The following is a 20,307-nucleotide window of genomic DNA, read 5'->3' on the forward strand; positions in this document are numbered from 1 at the left end:
CGGCGCGGCGCGAGGCATTTTTTTAGGGTTTGAGGAAGAAGGACACATGGATTTTGGAGGAGGGCTATTTATAGACATAGAGGGAGCTAGGAGTGTCCAAATGAGGTGCGGTTTTCGGCCACGCGATCGTGATCGAACGCTCTAGATGATGGAGAGGGTTTTGGTGGGTTTTGGGCCAAATTGGAAGGGTGTTGGGCTGCAACACACACGAGGCCTTCTCGGTCCCTCGGTTAACCGTTGGAGCATCAAACGAAGTCCAAATGGTACGAAACTTGACAGGCGGTCTACCGGTAGTAAACCAAGGCCGCTTGGCAAGTCTCGGTCATGGGCACCAATATCCGCTTCAGCACAACTTTCCATTCTCAAACTAGTGGTCAAGTCGAGCGTGTCAACCAGATTCTTGAAGATATGCTCAGGGCTTGTGTGATCTCCTTCGGCATGAAGTGGAAAGATTGTCTTCCATATGCTGAATTCTCCTACAACAACAGTTTTCAAGCAAGTTCGGGCAAGGCCCCATTCGAAATCCTGTATGGCAGGAAGTGCCGTACCCCTCTCAACTGGTCTGAAACCGGCGAACGTCAACTTCTGGGAAATGACTTAATCACAGAGGCAGAGGAAATGTGCAAAGTCATTCGAGATAACCTCAAAGCAGCGCAATCATGCCAGAAGAGCTACTATGATAGTAAGCACCGTGATTTGGCTTTCGAGATCGGAGATCATGTTTACCTCCATGTCTCTCCAATGAAAGGTACTCGTCGCTTTGGTATCAAAGGGAAGCTTGCCCCTAAATACGTGGGACCTTTCAAGATCGTCAGCAAGAGAGGCGATCTCGCCTATCAACTCGAGCTTCCTTCAAACTTTGCAAATGTGCATGACGTGTTCCATGTCTCTCAGCTCCGCAAGTGCTTTAAGACTCCTGACCGCAACGTCAACTTCGAAGACATTGAGCTTCAAGAAGATCTCTCTTATCGTGAGCACCCCGTTGCTATTTTTGAAGAGACTGAACGCAAGACTCGCAATAAGTCAATCAAATTCCTCAAAGTCAAGTGGTCACACCATTCCGACCGTGAAGCCACCTGGGAACGTGAGGATCACCTCCGTTCTGAGTACCCGGCGTTCTTCCAGTCCTAGATCTCGGGACGAGATCCTTTCGTAGTGGTGGAGTGTTGTAACACTCCGGATATGATTTACCTAATATGTAATCCAACTCTTGCCGTTTCCGGCGCTAAGTTATTTTATTTTCTCGGGTTCGGGTTTTTGTCTCCGTGTGTTGTTATCATTGTCATGCATTTCATATCATGTCATCATGTGCATTGCATTTGCATACGTGTTTGTCTCATGCATCCGAGCATTTTCCCCATTGTCCGTTTTGCATTCCGGCGCTCCGTTCTCCTCCGGTGGTTATTTCTACCTTCCTTTCGTGTGTGGGGGTTAAACATTTCCGAATTGGACCAAGACTTGCCAAGCGGCCTTGGTTTACTACCGGTAGACCGCCTGTCAAGTTTCGTACCATTTGGACTTCGTTTGATGCTCCAACGGTTAACCGAGGGACCGAGAAGGCCTCATGTGTGTTGCAGCCCAACACCCTTCCAATTTGGCCCAAAACCCACCAAAACCCTCTCCATCATCTAGAGCGTTCGATCACGATCGCGTGGCCGAAAACCGCACCTCATTTGGACACTCCTAGCTCCCTCTATGTCTATAAATAGCCCTCCTCCAAAATCCATGTGTCCTTCTTCCTCAAACCCTAAAAAAATGCCTCGCGCCGCGCCGGACACGTCCGGCCCGGACGGACAAAGCTGCCGCCGCCACCCGCGGCGAATCAGCGAGCGCCACGTGGCTCCACTCCGCCGCCGCCGCAGCCCGCTCGGGCCCGGGGCAGGCCCTCCCGGCCCAATCTCCTCCGCCGAGCCGAGGCGCGCCCCGCCGCCGTCCTTCCTTCGCGCCGTCACCCGGGAAGCGCCCCGGCCGCCGCGGCGCCATCGCCGGCCGCCTCCGCACCGACCTTCGCCGGCCGGTCCTCCCGCCGCCTCGCCCGGTCGCGCCGCGCCACCGGAGCTCCGGCGCCGAACCGCGCCGCGCCGGCGACTCCTCCTCACCAGCTCCTCCGGCGAGCTTCGACCACCCCCACGACGAACTCCGGTGACCACGAGCTTTCCGGCGAACATCGGGTTCGGCGCGTGAACAGTGCCGCCGGATCCAGATCTGAAAATTAGGGTTGACTCCATTTTTTTCCTAAGTCTGCAGATTATATTGCCATGTTCATCGTACCGTAACTTTGCATCCGTAGATCCGTTTTGGGCATATAGCATATCAAAATGTTCGTCTCAAAGAGCACATCATTTCATCTCATTGCATCATTTTCATTTGAGTTTATCTTGATGCCCGAAATGCTATTGGAAGAGTGCTATTTGAGTTAATTGTCAGATCTGCTGCTCCAAATAGCTATTTGTTATTTTTGCCATGTTTAATGTATGCATGATATACCCCTGAGCTCTACATACGTTTTGTTATATGCTTTGTCATCTTTCCAGAAGTGTCATCCATGTATTTTTGTGATATGTGTGGTGACTAGCACAAGCTTGCAAAGTGATGCATTCGTTAATGCTGATTTCAGGGACTTAGCAATTCCACTAAGTCCTTGGTCTGTTTTAATCAATATGCCATATGTTCATGTTGTTTCCTAGTGATCCGTGCCTCTTTTGAGGATGACCAGTAAGGGTGATTTGTTAATCTTGTAGTGCTCTATCCATCCATGTCTTTGTTTGCAATTATGGAGCACCCTAACTTGAGTCAATCGAGCTCTACTTTTGCTATTTCGTGAATCTGGGCAGATTGTCTACTTGTTAGCGATTTTGCCGAGGATGTTGTAGTTGATCCGTGCATGCTATGTTGTTGTTCTTGCCATGTCTAGCTTGTATAATGTGTATTATTGATGGGTGCATGCTTAGATTGTCATGCCTTGCTCTATAGTGAGTGCATCGAGCTCGTAAACATGCCTACTTGATATCTGATTTGCATACTCCAGTTTTTCTCTAAGTCTGTGATCTGTTTATATTTTTGCCATGTTCACATACTTGCAATTGTATTTTCTGATCCCTTTTGGCTCAAGGTCACTAAGGGACTTTTGTTAAGCTCTTTGAGTAGCTCCATGCCATGCTTTAGTTTGCCATGTTAAGTTCCTGTAGAATATAGTTTTCATGCTCCAAAGTGTGCTATCTGATCTGAAATTCCAGACAAGTGTTAATTTCACTAAGTCTGAAATCTGTTTACCAATTGCACTTTTGCCATGCTTGTTTGAACCTGTTAATGGATGAATTGGCCATAGCTCAGTGTTCATCTTTTGTTAAGCTTCATGAATGGATCCCTGCCATGTATTTTTTTGCCATGTTTGGGTGCTGTAGCATATTTATCTTGTTGCATTTAGATGGCTACTTGCTGTTTATCGCAGACCGGTGCCATATTTGTTTTGCTTGCCATTTCCAAACCATGTCTCTGATTCCGGCGTTCTTTATATCGTTTTCAAGCGAAATCATCTCACCTTTCCAGTGGCACACTTGGATTTCCAAGTAGAGGCCAGGTTCAATTATTCTTTGTCAAATCTTGCATATGCATCACATATCGCATCCCACATAGCATACCATGGTTGCATCTTGTTGCTTGAGTTGTGCACGTGGTTGATTGCGTTCCTTTTACTTGTTTGTCTTATTTGGATAGAGCCGGGAGACGAGTTCGCTAACAAGGAGCCCGTTGAGTTTGCTTTCGAGGATCCAGTCAACTCTGACAACTTTGCAGGCAAGATGATCATACCCTCGAAATCACTTCTATCTCTGCTTTGCTAGATGCTCGCTCTTTTGCTATGCCTTTGCTACGATGCCTACCACTTACTTATCATGCCTCCCAAATTGCCATGTCAAACCTCTAACCCACCATGTCCTAGCAAACCGTTGATTGGCTATGTTACCGCTTTGCTCAGCCCCTCTTATAACGTTGCTAGTTGCAGGTGAAGATCGGAGACCGTTCCTTGTTGGAACATTATTTTCTTGTTGGGATATCATTATATTATCTTGTTAGCTTAATGCATCTATATACTTGGTAAAGGGTGGAAGGCTCGGCCTCTCGCCTAGTGTTTTGTTCCACTCTTGCCGCCCTAGATTCCGTCATATCGGTGTTATGCTCCCGGATTTTGCGTTCCTTACGCGGTTGGGTGATAATGGGAACCCCTTGACAGTTCACCTTGAATAAAGCTCCTCCAGCAATGCCCAACCTTGGTTTTACCATTTGCCACCTAGCCTCTTTTTCCCTTGGGTTTCCGGAGCCCGAGGGTCATCTTATTTAAACCCCTCCCGGGCCAGTGCTCCTCTGAATGTTGGTCCAACCTAAAGCCCCTTGCAGCGCCACCTCGGGGAAACTCGAGGGCTGGTTTTAGTTGTACGGATTGCTTATCCGACTGTGCCCTGAGAACGAGATATGTGCAGCTCCTATCGGGATTTGTCGGCACATTCGGGCGGTGTTGCTGGATTTGTTTTAACTTGTCGAAGTGTCCTGTAGAACCGGGATACCGAGTCTGATCGGAATGTCTCGGGAGAAGGTATATCCTTCATTGACCATGAGAGCTTGTCATGGGCTAAGTTGGGACTCCCCTGCAGGGATTTGAACTTTCAAAAGCCGTGCCCGCGGTTATGGGCAGATGAAAATTTGTTAATATCCGGTTGTAGATAACTTGAACCTTAACTTAATTAAAATGAATCAATTGAGTGTGTTATCGTGATGGTCTCTTCTCGGCGGAGTCCGGAAAGTGAACACGGTGTTGGAGTAATGCTTGCCGCAGGTTGTTCTCTAGTTATTCATTCGTGCTTTGCCTTTTCTTCTCGCTCTATTTTGCGAACAGATTAGTCACCATACATGCTAGTCGCTTGCTGCAGCTCCACATAATTACCTTGCTTTTACCTATAAGGTTAAATAGTCTTGATCGTTAGGGTGCGAGATTGCTGAGTCCCTGTGGCTCACAGATTACTTCCAAACCAGATGCAGGGCCTGATGACTCCGTTCCAGATGACGCGCTTGAGCTCAAGTGGGAGTTCGACGAGGACTCACGCCGTTACTACGTGTCTTTCCCTGATGATCAGTAGTGGAGCCCAGTTGGGACGATCGGGACCGTGTCGCATGTTGGGTTGATCTTTTATTTTGGCACCATAGTCGGGCCATGATTATCATCTATATTACATGGGATGTTGTGAAGATTGCCTTACTTGCGACATTGTTTCAATGCGGTTATGCCTCTAAGTCGTGCTTCGACACGTAGGAGATATAGCCGTATCGAGGGCGTTACAGATACAATGGGACATCAAGAGGATATAGATCATTGAGTGAGATAATCGTACGGTGTAGAGCATGAGATCGTTGTGAACGCTCCTAGCTAGCTGGGTTATAGTATTGTTTAGTAATTAGCCGACATAATAGTATTTGAAGTTTCTAATGTATTATTTTTGTGATAGAAAAGAAAATAAATAAGAAAAAAAGAGAGTAAACCGTGAGACCTGGTCTCATATAATTTTCTTCAAAAGAATTATATTAGATCCATCCTAATGAATGACACATGATATTCATAAATTATAAAACATTTACCCACCCATGTGACATTCACAAATCATAAAACATTCTTTATGATTTGTGCTCATATAATTCTTTTGAAGAGTATCGACTCGCCTAAATCACGGGAGGAAAACCTCACACTTCCTTCCGTCTACCCGAGTCGCCCGAAAAGCCCAGCACTTTCTTCCCTTCCGATTTCGCACGATGGCGACTCTCCTCCGCCGATCCGCCGCCCCCGCGCGGCATCTTCTCCTCCTTCCCCGCCAGCTCGGCGCCGCCCGGTCCATGTCCCGCTACTACGCCCGTGACGAGGTTTCACGGTAACGCTTAAATCCCTAGCACTTCCTTCCGCGTTCCGGAACCTTCTAGCGGTCTGACGTTTCGCCGTGTGGTGGTATCAGGTTCGACGCGCTGAGCACGCCGGTGAACTGGGGCGTGAGCATCGTGCCGGAGAAGAAGGCCTTCGTGATTGAGCGCTTCGGCAAGTATCTCAAGACGCTCGACTCCGGGATCCACGGGCTCGTCCCCCTCGTCGACCGCATCGCCTACGTGCACTCTCTCAAGGAGGAAGCCATCCCCATCCCCGACCAGTCCGCTATCACCAAGGATAACGTGGTCATCCAGATCGACGGCGTCCTCTACGTCAAGGTATACCTCGTTCTCGCCTTGCCTTTTGGTCCTCACTAGCGAGGCTGCATTTCTGCTGTTACTTCTAGGGATCTGGTGCTTTTCCGGTCGTTCAGGGGAGATGGTGGATGAATGCGGCGTGTTTCGGTAGAAGTTTCGTGTTATATGTTGTCATGAGCCACCATCACATTGAATTAGGACAGGTCATCTGGTCTTAGAAATGCGCCTCAATGATGGATTTTTATAGCCTCAAGTTCATGCTGTATTGCTGCTGTTGGTGGTGGTTTGATACTCCAATCCGGAAGTTCTGTCACAATGGAAATTACTCTGGAGAACCAAGCTGGAAGTGTGAAGACGGGTAGATAATACTTGATTTGGAGTTTAGGACAATTCATCTGGTTGTTAAAACAGATTTCGTGTGTGATGCTTATATTTGTAAATTACTCCTCTTGTGGCCACTTCCTGAGCAAACTCAAGATTTCTGTTCACCTTAGTTATCCACCTAACATTCACAGAGTCAGCTTGCCTTGTATTAGGACAGAAAAGATATCCCATAGTTGGTATTCTTTTTCTGGTATTTATCAGCATGGGATATTGGGGTTTATTGTGGTACTGCGTGTCCAGTTTATGCAGGTTGCTCTACTTCTGTGGGGATATTGGTTGTGGCACTAGTTGTCCAGTTGGTGCAGGTTGATCTACTTCTGTAGGACTTGAGGATGGGTATAGCATGCTCCTCCTGATTGCATTGAGCTGTAGATGCCATGGCCTATGTTTAACGTGATCAATGCATGGGCTCACTTTCAATGACTGTAGCATTAGCAAAGTTAAGATGATGCATGGCCTCATCATGTAATTCCCTGTCAGTTACATGATATCAACCAATGTTGTTCCATACTGCTTCTAGTTTCGACTCGTATGTTGGCACTTGTATCATTCTTCCATACCTTGTCTGCTGTCTATGTTAATCTGGCTTATGTGCATCTGGTAGGTGATGAGGGTCCATAATGAACAAGGCTCTGGACTTGTGGTGCACAAAAGTGTTAGGGTCTGACCTAGGGCCACAGCAGTAACAATTGACTGTAAAAGCAAGTGTGCGGATATGCTGCTGTTCAAATTTCATTGGCAGAGGGTGCATACATTTGTAATAATAATTGACTTAGGTGCTCTCTTGGTAATTTGTAGGTCCATTCTTGAGCATTTCACATGGTTTGGGGTATATCCTGTTTAGATTGTTTGGGGATATAGATGGTAAAGCTCCACTGCAATGAGTTGCATTTGTACATGTACTGCTCATTTCCTTGTCATGTAATCTTCACAGGATTCATGGGAGCACACTTAGTTTTTTTTTGATTCAATGTTGTTGAAATGGTTCAGGTTGGATGGCAACTGTGATGAATGGTGTAATTGGTAGTTAGATTTGTATTTCGTGGGTATGTATATGTTTTGTTTGATCATAAAAGTTAGCAAGCTTGCTTTATCTGTGTTGAGGATATCTGACACTTTCAGATAACTCGTCACAGTTGATTAATTAGTTATGTCTGTTTATGCTCTTTCCACTGTACAGGTTCATATTGAGCATTCTTGTTATTTTTATTGGTCTAATTCATGTATCTGCAAGTTAACTAAAGAAAGAAACATTTCTCCATTCTCTTGTTAAGAACTTAAGATATATAGCAAGTATTTGTGTTTTGATTATTTACTTTGTGAAGTGTGTGGGGATTCGCATTTCTACTGTCAGCGTTCTGGAAATCAGAGACTGTTGCTGGCAATTGACAAGTCCTTAGTATTAATTCTTATCTTTCTGTTTTTGAACTTTGCAGATTGTTGATCCCTACCGTGCTTCATATGGCGTGGAGAATCCCATTTTTGCAGTCATTCAACTTGCGCAGACAACTATGAGAAGTGAGCTTGGAAAGATAACCTTGGACAAGACTTTTGAAGAGAGGGACACATTGAATGAGAAGATTGTGGTATGACATTTTGTTCGCATCTGAGCTATTTGTTTTTCTTTCTATATCAAGGCAACTGTTGCAGAGAACAGCACCTACAAGTTATTATAAGTAATAAAAGTAATGGGCAGTGTTCTTATGTTAACTGTAATACTATGGCCTGTACATCATCTATATACCAACAAATCCTTGTTCTCATCTCATCTATTCAGAATAGCTAGACTTTGTTAAGTGTGGTTGTTTACATTGCTGTGATGGTAAACTAAATGTTGGTTTATGTATTAACTATTTTTTGCAAGAACGAGGAATTAACTTACAAATATAAACATGGAATATAAAGAGCAGTTGCAAAAACAGTAGGGTCTTTACTTTATACAGTAACATTAAATGTGAAAGCCTGAAAGGTAAAATAACTTTATTGCATCTGAGTTTTCAGCAACAACATCCTAGTTTGATTTACCAGTTCTGTATATAAAGTTCTTCTCTGAAGAATAATTGTACAATTCCTTTGAAGATTGATTGCCTTTTTCTGTGGATTACTGTCACTAAATGTCTGTCATGAAGTAGTTGTATCTTAAAATCATGCCCCTTTTAACTAGCCAACTTAACCAAGAAGTAAACCTGGGAACAGTTTGGACACAAACCACAATTTCAAATCGGTTTTCCTATTGGTCTCTTTTGGTTTGGATTAAATGGGCTGAGCTCCTAATGTAAGCTGGTTTGGTTTGGGCTTTTCCTATTATCGGTTCGGTCTGGTTCGGTCTGGTCACAGAACAAACAGTCTCAAACCATTCTAACCCATGGACGGAGAACTAAATCAGGGACCAGGTTAGGGTCCCGATCAAAGCAATCACCCTTGTTTTTGCCAGGAAAAGCAATCACCCATTGGCAACGTCTTCCTTGTCGTCTCCACTACTGGTGCCGATGATGATGCTCCTGCTCGCCATGTCACGTCCATGCTCTAGTAGAGACACAAACCAGCATCGACCAGGTTCTGGCGGCCTCGTCCCGCACGCCTCCGCCTGCTACGCCATGGCCACCGCTGGCTGCTCCTCCTTGGCGACATGGAGCCTTGCACAGTGCCGCGGCGACGTCCCGCGGTAGGACTGCATGCTCTGGTTGGCCGTGGCGGTGCGGACACGGGCTACATGCTCAGCCTTCTCAACACCCAGAACGCCACCGGCATGGGCTGATGTATCTGGTCGCGTTCAACCAAGCGCAATGAAGCTCATGTCCAACGACTCCGGCGACGGTGCGAACAAGGGGCTGGCGATGGGCATGGCGCAGCTCGGTGGCGGCGGAGGCGGTGGCGAACTGCAGGCTGTGTGTGGCGCAGGCCGTGGCCGAACTGCTCAACTACTGCCAGACAGTGTGATATACAACAGTCACATGGCGCCCTACGAGGTGCCCCTTCTTCCCGCTCGACGGCGCCGGCGAGTTGGCCGACGAGGTCGGACAGTGCGAACAAGATCGTCTTATACCGTGATGGACGGAGTGCAGCTAGTCATATATAGTATCTAGCATTATAGCTTGTTCTATGTACGTACGTTGTGGTGGTGAGTAACATGCAGCAGCAGCTAATCACCCTTCCAACGCCTCTCTTCCCGTAGTAATTGGACACGCCCTTGGTTTGAAACTTCAGATTGAAATTGTATGTGGGGACTGGGTTGGATGGGTTTGGCTTGAAAATACGTACAGTTTGGATTGGTTTGGATTATAGCATTTGCAGTTTGGTCTGGTCTGGTCTGATTGTTGGACTTATACTTGTATGGATTGGGCTGGGTTTAATCTGGATTACAAACTATTCCCAGGTTTACCAAGAAGCAACTTAATATTACAAAGTCATGTGCTCTTTTTCTTCTAATGTATTGGGCTTCACTATTTCCATTTCCTTATCATACTTCAGCACAGTTATATGTTGTACCTTCTGAAATTCTTTTTTGACAGAGGTCCATAAATGAGGCTTCGACAGACTGGGGCTTGAAGTGTCTTCGTTATGAGATCAGTATGTTTTTCTGTTTTTGACATATTACAGTTATATCTGTTTAATTTCTGGTGTTTCTAAACCGATCCTGCATATTACTTTCCTCTGAGATCAGTACCTTTTCCTGTTTTTGACCTATTAGATTTATATATCTGTTAAATTTCTGATATTTCCAAACCGACTTTGCAGGGGACATTTCTCCTCCACCGGGCGTGAAGAATGCTATGGAGATGCAAGCAGAGGCAGAAAGGAGAAAGCGTGCTCAAATTCTCCAGTCAGAAGGTGAGTAGCACATGATCTTTTATCTTTGTTCAAATTGGTATTTTCTCTAATAATTCATCTGAAAAGGGGATGCCTATGAGATGGACTCCACCTTTATTGTAGCTTAACCACATTAATTCATCCCAAGTGCTTTACTGTTAGTGATGTCTATGTTAACCTATTTTAGTAGCAGTGATGGATTGTGATATTTTAAGTTGTGTTGCTTGAAAATAACAATAAAAGTTGGGACGCGGCAATATGGTTCATACCGGCATATAGTCCCATTATCCTGACCGAACGAGTTGCTCGATGGATCGCTGCCGCCTTCATTAAATGAGACTTGTGCGAGCGGCAGATATTCGTTTATTGACTGTGCGCGTTGTAGTCGTATAGGTACGAGTTCTTCGTGACGTAGAGAGTGCTCCGTACATTTCGTAGCGCATGAGGGGCAGGACCCACAACTTAGACATGAGGCTGGCAGGTGGACCGGAGTACAGTGGTTGACTTGTAGCTGTATGATGGTACATATTTTTTTTTGGACGCACTGCATACAGAACTCCACCTTTCCAAGGAAGACTATAGGTGCCGCAGAGGGGGAGAGGATGGAAGCGCTCGTCGCACCTACAACAATGGATGGCGCCGCTGCGGTGATTTTCATGTGGATCTGGTGCCAGTAAGCGTATAGCTATATGATCTTGCTGAATTTGCCGCCCCCACTTGTGTGAGCTGATCTGCACGATTCGCCGTTGCAGTCTGCCAATCTTCCCCAATGGAGTGCAGCAGTCGGGGTCGGATCTGAATGCAAGAAGCGAAGTGGGTAGCAGGCTTGTGGGAGGCGTTCCGGAGTCGTCCGTCGCGGCGGATTTGCAAGGCGGCGAGTTGGAAGCGAATGATGCTAACAGCAGAAACAGGGTGCCCTCCGAGTCCGGTGAATCTGCAATCAAGCCGGATCCCCAGGCGCCGGGGTGGATTAAGAGCTAAACAACTACCAGAATGTAACAAATTCGCAGTTCGTAATTCTGACTTGGGGGACAGCAAGTGCTAGTGTGGAATCCCTGACTGTTTTAGGAGCAGATAGAACAGGTTGGAAATTGGTATGGCGCAGTGCGTATTATGTATGCCACTGAGCATGATGGGGGGTCGCAAATGAATTGTTCATTCATATTTGCAAGTAGATTGAATACGTGAGGCGATGTGTGTTAACGTAGGAAAGATTATTTCGGAAGGTGCTGACAGATTGCTGAACTGACACCAAGGCATTTTAAAGACAGTCAGTGGCCTTTTTTTTGGGATCAAACAATCAGTTTCTTGGCTTAGTATGTATTAAGTGGTCAATGATGCACCGTGGCGTGTATACATGTCATACTTGGATTTGCTAGGAATAAGCATATTAGCATGTCATTGGTACTTGTCATTGAGATGTGGTCGTTCGCTAAATAAGCTTCCTTTTGTTTACCACAGGGTTAGAGTTGGTAGTAACCCACTTGAAAGAGCACCATAACCTAGCAGGATGAGGGTTCTAGAAAAAAAAACATCGAAGGCTTTGCAGACAGCCCTGGAAATGAAGTGTGTAAACCAGAGTTGAGTGCCACCTTAGACTCACTCACAGAGGCGTGTGACTTTTATAACCTATATTTCTGGGAACATGGGTTTGGTATCTGGTGTGAGAAGAGTTTAGTCCCAAACAAGTTGGGGTAGGCTAGAGCTGAAACCCATTAGATCTTGAAACCAACTCATGGTTATTGCACGTGAATACTCTGTACTCTACACGCACCCCTGTCCATGGCTAGTTCTTTGGCGATATTCCAGTCCTTCAGATCTCTCCTTGCGGATTCCTCCCTTGTCGAGTTTGGTCTACCCCGACCTCTCTTGACATTATTAGCACACTTTAACCATTCGCTATGCACTGGAGCTTCTGGAGGTCTGCGTACCATCTCAGACGATGTAGGACAAGCTTCTCTTTAATCGGTGCTACCCCAACTCTATCATGTATATCATCATTCCGGACCCGATCCTTTCTTGTGTGGCCACACATCCATCTCAACATGCGCATTTCCGCTACACTCAACTGTTGAACATGTCGCCTTTTAGTCGGCCAACACTCAATGCAATACAACATTGCGGGTCGAATCGCCGTCCTATAGAACCTGCCTTTTAGCTTTTGTGGCACTCTCTTGTCACAGAGAACGCCAGAAGCTAGGCGCCACTTCATCCATCCGCTTTGATTCGATGGCTCACATCTTCATCGATATTACCATCCTTTTGCAACATTGACCCAAATATCGAAAGGTGTCCTTATGAGGTACCACCTGCCCATCAAGGCTAACCTCCTTGTGCCTAGTAGTACTAAGGGGTTGTTTGGTTTGTGACTAACTTTGCCAAAGATTGCCACACCTATGGTTAGGCAAGTTTGACCAACTTAGGTGAGTGTTTGGTTCAAGCCACACCTTAGGCAAGCCACACTTGGGTCCCACATGGCATACATACAAAAAGTGTGGCAAGATTCCCTTAGGCTTGCCAACTTGTGGCTCTCATTTTGATGAACTAACCTTAGGCAAGCTTGGCAAAAATGTGTGGCAAAGTGTGGCAATACTAGGCCTAGAACCAAACAGCCCCTAAAACCACACCTCTTGTACTCAGTTTTAGTTCTACTAAATGAAACCTTTTGATTCCAAAGTTTGTCTCCAAAGCTCTAACGTTCTATTAACCCCAGTCCAACTATCATTGACTAGCACCACATCATCCGCAAAGAGCATACACCATGGGATATCTCCTTGTGATATCCATCATCAAGGCAAAAAGATAAGGGCTCAAAGCTGACCCTTGGTGCAGTTTTAATCGGAAAGTTATCAGTGTAGCCATCACTTGTTCGAACGCTTGTCACAACATTATTGTACATGTCCTTGGTGAGTGTAATGTACTCCCTCTATAGACTAATATAAACGGCCTTATATTAGTTTACAGAGGGAGTACTTTGTTGGGACTTTGTTTCTCCAAGGCCCACCACATGACATTTCTGGTATCTTATCATAGGCCTTCCCCAAGTCAATGAAACACCATATGCAGGTCCTTTTGCTTCTTGTATCTCCATAAGTTGTCGTACCAAGAAAATGGCTTCCATGGTCGACCCCTCAGGCATGGGATTAAACAGATTTTTAGTCACGCTTGTCATTCCTCTTAAGCGGTGCTCAATAACTCTCCCATAGCTTCATTTTATGGTCATCAGCTTAATTCCACGGTAAATAGTACAACTTTGAACAGCCCCCTTGTTCTTGAAGATTACTACTAATATACTCCGCCTCAATTCTCCTGGCATCTTGTTTGCCCGAAAAATGAGGTTGAAAAGCTTAGTTAGCGATACTATCGCTATGTCTCCGAGGCCTCTCCACATCTCAATGAGGATACAATCAGGATCTTGTTTGGGGGTACTTGGTAAGTCCCTATTTATGCATATTTGTGCCCATTTCTGAAAATAGGGGTGTAACTAATCAGGAGATTGGTTAAAGAAACAGGGGAAGCCATTGTGTGAGAACACAAGGTTCCGCCGGTGTGGATGCCCAGCGATGATTAGGCTGCTATGCATGGTGGACAATGGATGGTACATAACAGAGCACCGAGTGAAGCACAATCACATCCTGACACCAATATGCAGGGAGATGATGCATTGGCCATCTCACAAGCACATTGATGTGTACACAAGGGACCTAATTAGGAATTTGAGGAAGAATAATCAACATTAGTAAGGTGTACAACATTATTAGAGAGTTCTTCGGAGCAGTGGAGAAAGTGCCACTCACGAAACGGCCTCTATGGAATCTCTGTGGGCAAATAAGTAGATTCGAAGCTGATGATGATGTCAAGAAGACAATTTGAGGTTTTCGATGTGCTACTTCCTGTGTCGGGGTTTATTGGGCCCCTTACATTTTGATCATAAAATTTAACTAATAAAATATGAACTATATGTCACAATAATTATATGGTAGGAAAGCTCTTTCGAACAAATATCTAATAGTATAGTTTTTATAATATACATCTCATATTTTTAGTCAAAGTATGACCCAAAATTCAAACGGACCCAAAAAGGATCCTGAATTCTTGTTTCGGGTGCAGGCTGGTTGTAAGGGTAGAATAAAGAAACTGATGTGGACAATTGGCAGCAGCCAATGAATTGGGCCGTTGGCTTCATTGGTATGACTCGTCAGCAGATCATATGGCCTCGCACCCAGTCCAGCAAAGTATGCTGACGCCATGACCGTATAGGACCAATGATGGCCCCAACATTTATGAAGTAGGGACAGGTCATGCAAGCACCATGCAATAACAAAACTGCTGTGCGGACAATGCATGCCTGCACGACAGCGGCACGATAGGCAATCCAGCCGTGTACTGCACTTTGATGGTATGCATGGATGAACTGATATGCGCTGTTGTGCATAAATCGTCCGCACAGCGTTGTGTGCATAGCAGCGCTCATATAATAATAGTGTTAGAATCCTGAATAAGTTAGTTTATACAACCAACTGCTCTGATCCCAAGGAGGACCAGCGGCTCAGATAACATGCGCATATAGTAGTATGACCTATATGAAATTTTACTAAAAGCTGGGTCTTTATGTTTGACACTTACCATTTATTCTTAACAGGGGCTATGTTGGATCAGGCAAACCGCGCCAAGGGTATGTTCAATTCAAATCTTATCATTTCTATGCTGCAATGACAACGTGGTCTATTGATTTGTGTAGCATGCATCGGTTCTGTTTGTGCTATTTGTTCTGCCATCACCCTCCTTGCTTTCAAACTTGCCCATCTCCCCATTTGTTGTGCTAACCTCTTCAGATATGGTCCGCATGCACCTGATAAGTTTTGTCATAATTGTGCTCACATCATGCATCCTCTTTATTCTATTTATCATGTTCATCATCTTGCTCATTTGAAGATTGGGCTGCTAGTGTGGATGGTTTTGGTTAGGTTGAAACATTTTGTTTTGTATTTTTTTTCTGAAGGGGAATTTGTGTGCCATTTGGGCTCATTTATTTTTGGTAATAAACATCAGGTGAGGCTGAAGCGATTCTTTCCAAGTCACAAGCTACGGCCGAAGGGATTAGAATGGTCTCAGAGTCCATGAGAGCTGAAGGCAGTGCTGAGGTATCATGATTTGCCAACTCCCATTTTAATATTGCATTTAATTGACATTACTGTTGCTTATGGAGAAGTTATCTATCAAAACAGTAAGGTTTCGCTGCTCATGTTGTGCTGTTCATTCTCTCCTGTCAGGCTGCAAAACTGAGAATTGCTGAACAGTACATCACAGCATTTGCTGCTCTGGCCAAGAATGTGAGATATTTTAAGTTTCATTTCCCTGATTCATGAATCCTTATGGTGTTTGGCAAAGTACTGATGTTTCATTATGAAATGTAGACCACGACAATGCTTCTTCCAAGCGACGCTGGCAACCCATCATCTATGATAGCCCAGTCTCTCCAGATATACAAGCATATAAGCCAGTCCAGCAGCCCGAAAGGAGGGAACCAACAGGCAGAAGAAGTTGAGGAAGCAGGACCGCAAGAAGAGGGCGATACGTTCGGCCTGCCTTCTGTGACCAGCGCGATGCCACCCAGCACGCAAACAGGCCATGGCAGCACGTTCTCCCTGCAGAAGCGTAAAGAATGATCAGCCTGTTCAAGTACCGAAGGGAACCCTTTTTAGATAGGAGGGTGTCACTGAAAACACCAGCAGCATTTGAGGTTTCGAGCTTAATTCATGTTATGTTGAGTCGGCTTAGGTTGATATGGTAATTGACCTTACATTAGTTATCCAGGCGCCAAATGCAAAGGAGGCTAGGCGACTGGGGAGATTTTGACGGCAGCCTGCAAGACTTGTGTAATGCAAGTATATCGCTCACGATGCCAGCATACTCTTGATGGCAATATTTCACTGCAGCCTTTTATTCGTGTGTTCCGTTGTCAGTTTTACATGTTCACAGTTTGCATGTCGTCCTACTCTATTTACTTCTGCAATGGTTTTACTCTGGATTTTCGTTCTTAGCAGTAAGTCTCTGGATTTTCGTTGAGAATCCGTGGCAAGATTTCTCTACGGATTTGGATTCTACCAATGATTGGCCATTTGGAAAGGAAAACGCTTGGTTTCTAATGCTGGAGAGTAACTTAGACTAGTAACATATATATGTTGGGTCCGTCTATGTCACATCTAGATGTGAGATAAGTTTTTTTTTCCTGTTTGTTTGTCCTGTTTGTTTGATTTTAATTTGTGAAAGCCCAAAACTAAAAACTACCTCGTCCTGCGTCTGCCTTGGTGACCGGCGTATATGCAAATCTGGTCACTAGCTCCCCTCATAAAAAGAAAATCTGGTTGCTAGCTACCCATACAAGGAACCTGATCGCTAGCTTTTTCTGGAAAACAAAATGATCGCTAGTGCTAAATCGACTTGTTACCTCTTGCCTCTGATCATTATACATTTACAAGGACATCTCCCATAGCTAGCTTCGAGGCTACCAACGATTTATTTTATTTTTTGCCTATTGCTTTTTGTGTTTTACACTATTATATTTATATAATTAATTTTCAGTAAAGAACAAAATTTCATCAACACATATTTCAAAAACATGTTCATGAATTTACAGAAGTTTTTTCAAACTATAAAAAATGTTGACGAATACCAAAAATGTTCTAATATACGGTGAACAATGCTTTAATATATGATGATCATTTTCTGAATACACACTATTTTTTTCCCAATCCACATTGAACATTGTTTTTGGTATACATGAACTTTTTTATATACGATGAACTAAAAGCGAACTTTTTTATATACATTGAACTAAAAGTGAACAGGAAAAAACAAATAAAATAGATAAATAAGAAGAGAACAAAAAAAATAAACACATTCGGATTTGCTTTTAAACTTTTTATCAGCATGAACAATTTTAGAAAAATGAACTAATTTACAAATTTTGAAACATGTATTGAAACCTGTGAATTTATGAACAAACAAAAATTACCAGAATATGAAAAAATGAGATCAACTTCTGAAAAGTAAAAAATAAAAAAGGAGATGTAAAACAATGAAGAAAAATGATAAATAAAAAAGCAGAAAAAGATGAAGAAAATGAAGCAAAACAAAAAAGGTATCCTAGCTGCTTGGGTCGGCTCATCTTCAGTTTGTTCGCCGATTAGGGTGGACTTGAAAGTAGGAAAAAAATGTTGGACCCCCAATGGCAAGTCGAGGGTGGACTCTCAATTGGGAATAAAAAAGGTCGGACCCCAGTTGCGAGTCGAGTTTGGACTTGCAACTGGCGACGGAAATGGTTGGACCCTAATTGCGAGTCAAGGGTGGACTTGTAGCTGGGACTAGAAAAGGTCGAGCTCTAGTTGCGAGTCGTCAGTGGACTTGCAACTGGGAAAAAGGTCGGGCCCAGTTGCGAATCGAGGGAGGACTAGCAATTGAGACTAAAAAATGTCGGACACTAGTTGCGAGTCGAGGGTGAACTTGCAACTCGGACAAAAAAGGTTGAGCTCTAGTTGCGAGTCGAGAGTGGACTTGCATCCCGGACAAAAAATGTTGGGCCCCAGTTGCGAGTCGATGGCGAACTTGCAACTTAGACAAAAAAGGTTGGACCCTAGTTGCGAGTCGAGGGTGGACTTGCAACTCGGATAAAAAAGGTTGGGCCCCAGTTGCGAGTCGAGGATGAACTCGCAACTCGGACAAAAAAGGCTATGCCCTAATTACGAGTCGAGGGTGGACTTGCAACTCAGACAAAAAATGTTGGGCCCCAGTTGCGAGTCTAGGGCGGACTTGCAACTTGGAAAAAAATTCTAGCCCCATTTGCATCGAGAGTGGACTTACAATTAGGACAAAAATGGTTTGGCCACAGTTGAATTTTCAACTGGAAAGAAAAGGCAGGACCCCAATTGTGGGTCGAGGGTGGACATGCAATTAGGACAAAAAACATTGAGACCCAATTGCGAGTTAAGAGTGCAATTGCAACCAAGAAAAAAAGGCCATGCCCAGCTGCGACTCAAGTGTGGATTGCAACTGGGACAAAAAAGGGCCAGGTCTGAGTTACAAGTCGAGGGTTATTGCAACTGGGACAAAAACGTTCGGTCCCTAACTGTGAGTCGAGGGTGGACTTGCAAATAGAAAAAAGTCGGGCCCCAGTTGCGAGTTGATGGTGAACTTGCAACTAAGACAAAAAAAGTTCGGGTCCCAGAGTCGAGAGCGGACTTGCAATTGGGAGGAAAAAACGTTGGGCCCGAGTTGCGAGTCAAGGATGGACTTGCAACCGGGACAAAAAAAGATCGGATCCCAGTTGCGAGTCAAGGGCGGACTTGCAAATGGGACAAAAAAAGAACGGATTCCATTTGCGAGTCGAGGATGGACTTGCAATTAGGACAAAAAAGGCCAAACCCCAGTTATGAGTTGAGGGCCAATAAAAACGGAGTCGAACATGCCTAAGCCAACAACAGGATATACAATAAACAAACAACAATAAGGGAGTCAGAAGGTAGAGCTTGCAGGAAAATGGTGAAAAAATAAATCAAATGATGAATTAAAAAATACTTATAAAATTTTAAAAACCATGGATTTAAAAGACTAAAAGGAGAAAAAACAAAAGTTTAAAAAGATGGGACCTCTATTGCATGTCAGTGTGTGGTTGGACTTGCACCTAGAACAAAAAATGGATTGGGCCTTATTTAAGGGACAATTAGACAAAACATAACAAGAAGACACAAGAATACATCATCCAATGCCGGGAGATCAACAAGATGCAACGGTGACAGTAACTAGTTTCATGACAAGGGTGCACTTGCAACATAATCTAAAAATATGTCGGGCCAAGTTGCATCTCGGTGGTTTACTTGCAATTGCGACAATAAAAATAAACGAGACAAGCTCCAGTTTGCATGTCGGTGGTCGACTTGCAACTAGAATAAAAAATAAAAAGGCAAACCCAGTTTGGAGTATACTTGCAGAAAAGACCAAAACAGTTTGGACCCAGATGCATGTCGGTGATCGACTTGCAACTGAAACAAGAATAATAAAAGGACACAAGGTTCTTACGTATTAGGGTTAGACATGAGAACAAAAATAAAAACAAGAAATTGGCCATTGCCCGTCATTATACTGTTTAGAAACTTGGCCGGGTCACCTCTACTCCTTAGACAAAGAGCAATGGGATAGAGAGAGCGAAGAAACAGAGCCGACGAGCCAACGGTCAGCTCGTCTCTTCAACTTATACAAACAACACTTATCTTCAACTACAACACAGGAAAAAAAGACTATGAAAAACGGCCCAAAAAATAAATACGCACGGTGTGATGGGCTGTAAAAATGAATGACAGACGAGCGACACCAGACGCGCAGGATAAAACAATCCCGATCAAAGAACTGCACAAAATTTATAGAGACAAAACAAATGGATTGAAACTTAGATGAGACATCACACTCATCTATATGAGTTTTAACAATTTCGATACATGATTTACTATTCCGTGGACGTGTTGCATAGATGAATACAAATCAAAACAACGAAAAAAATGCATGAACAATCATATGGTATATACACGCACAAAGGAGATGCTTGTACACGTCATCTGATATATACACATATCATAGTATCGCAAGGGGGAGAAAAATAAAAAATGAAAAAAAAGACAAAAAAAAAACCTCACAAACTGCCACAGCTGCAGTGTATCAAGACAATACAACAATAGACAAAAAAAAAAGGAAAGGCGGCCCACGCTAGCACACATGGGCTAGCGCACGCTGGCATGCTGCATGCACGTCCCGTGCGGGCTGCGCGAGCGCACGCTACGGATCGCCAGATCGTACAATCAAAGGCGAGCAAATCGTCAAATCATCAGTGCACGAATT

At 44.4% G+C, this 20,307-nt stretch overlaps 1 protein-coding gene across 2 annotated transcripts; it reads left to right on the forward strand.

Moving 5' to 3' along the window:
• The first annotated feature begins 5,703 nt into the window (after window positions 1-5,703).
• On the forward strand, window positions 5,704-16,362 carry LOC125526023 (stomatin-like protein 2, mitochondrial). 2 transcript variants are annotated; one of them, XR_007291509.1, is made up of 10 exons: window positions 5,704-5,915; window positions 5,997-6,243; window positions 8,043-8,192; window positions 10,119-10,176; window positions 10,345-10,437; window positions 15,059-15,091; window positions 15,469-15,560; window positions 15,690-15,749; window positions 15,834-16,159; window positions 16,234-16,362. XR_007291509.1 is itself a non-coding variant. In XM_048691046.1 (9 exons), the coding sequence occupies exons 1-9, from the start codon at window positions 5,800-5,802 to the stop codon at window positions 16,083-16,085; spliced, it is 1,101 nt and encodes a 366-aa protein (XP_048547003.1). In that variant the 5' UTR covers window positions 5,704-5,799; the 3' UTR covers window positions 16,086-16,362. The 2 variants fall into 2 exon arrangements, 1 of the variants encoding a protein (XP_048547003.1); XM_048691046.1 differs by having other exon boundaries at window positions 15,834-16,362.
• The last annotated feature ends 3,945 nt before the right edge of the window (window positions 16,363-20,307 follow it).

This window comes from Triticum urartu, chromosome 7 (genome assembly GCF_003073215.2).
Source record: "Triticum urartu cultivar G1812 chromosome 7, Tu2.1, whole genome shotgun sequence".
NCBI classification, from domain to species: domain Eukaryota; kingdom Viridiplantae; phylum Streptophyta; class Magnoliopsida; order Poales; family Poaceae; genus Triticum; species Triticum urartu.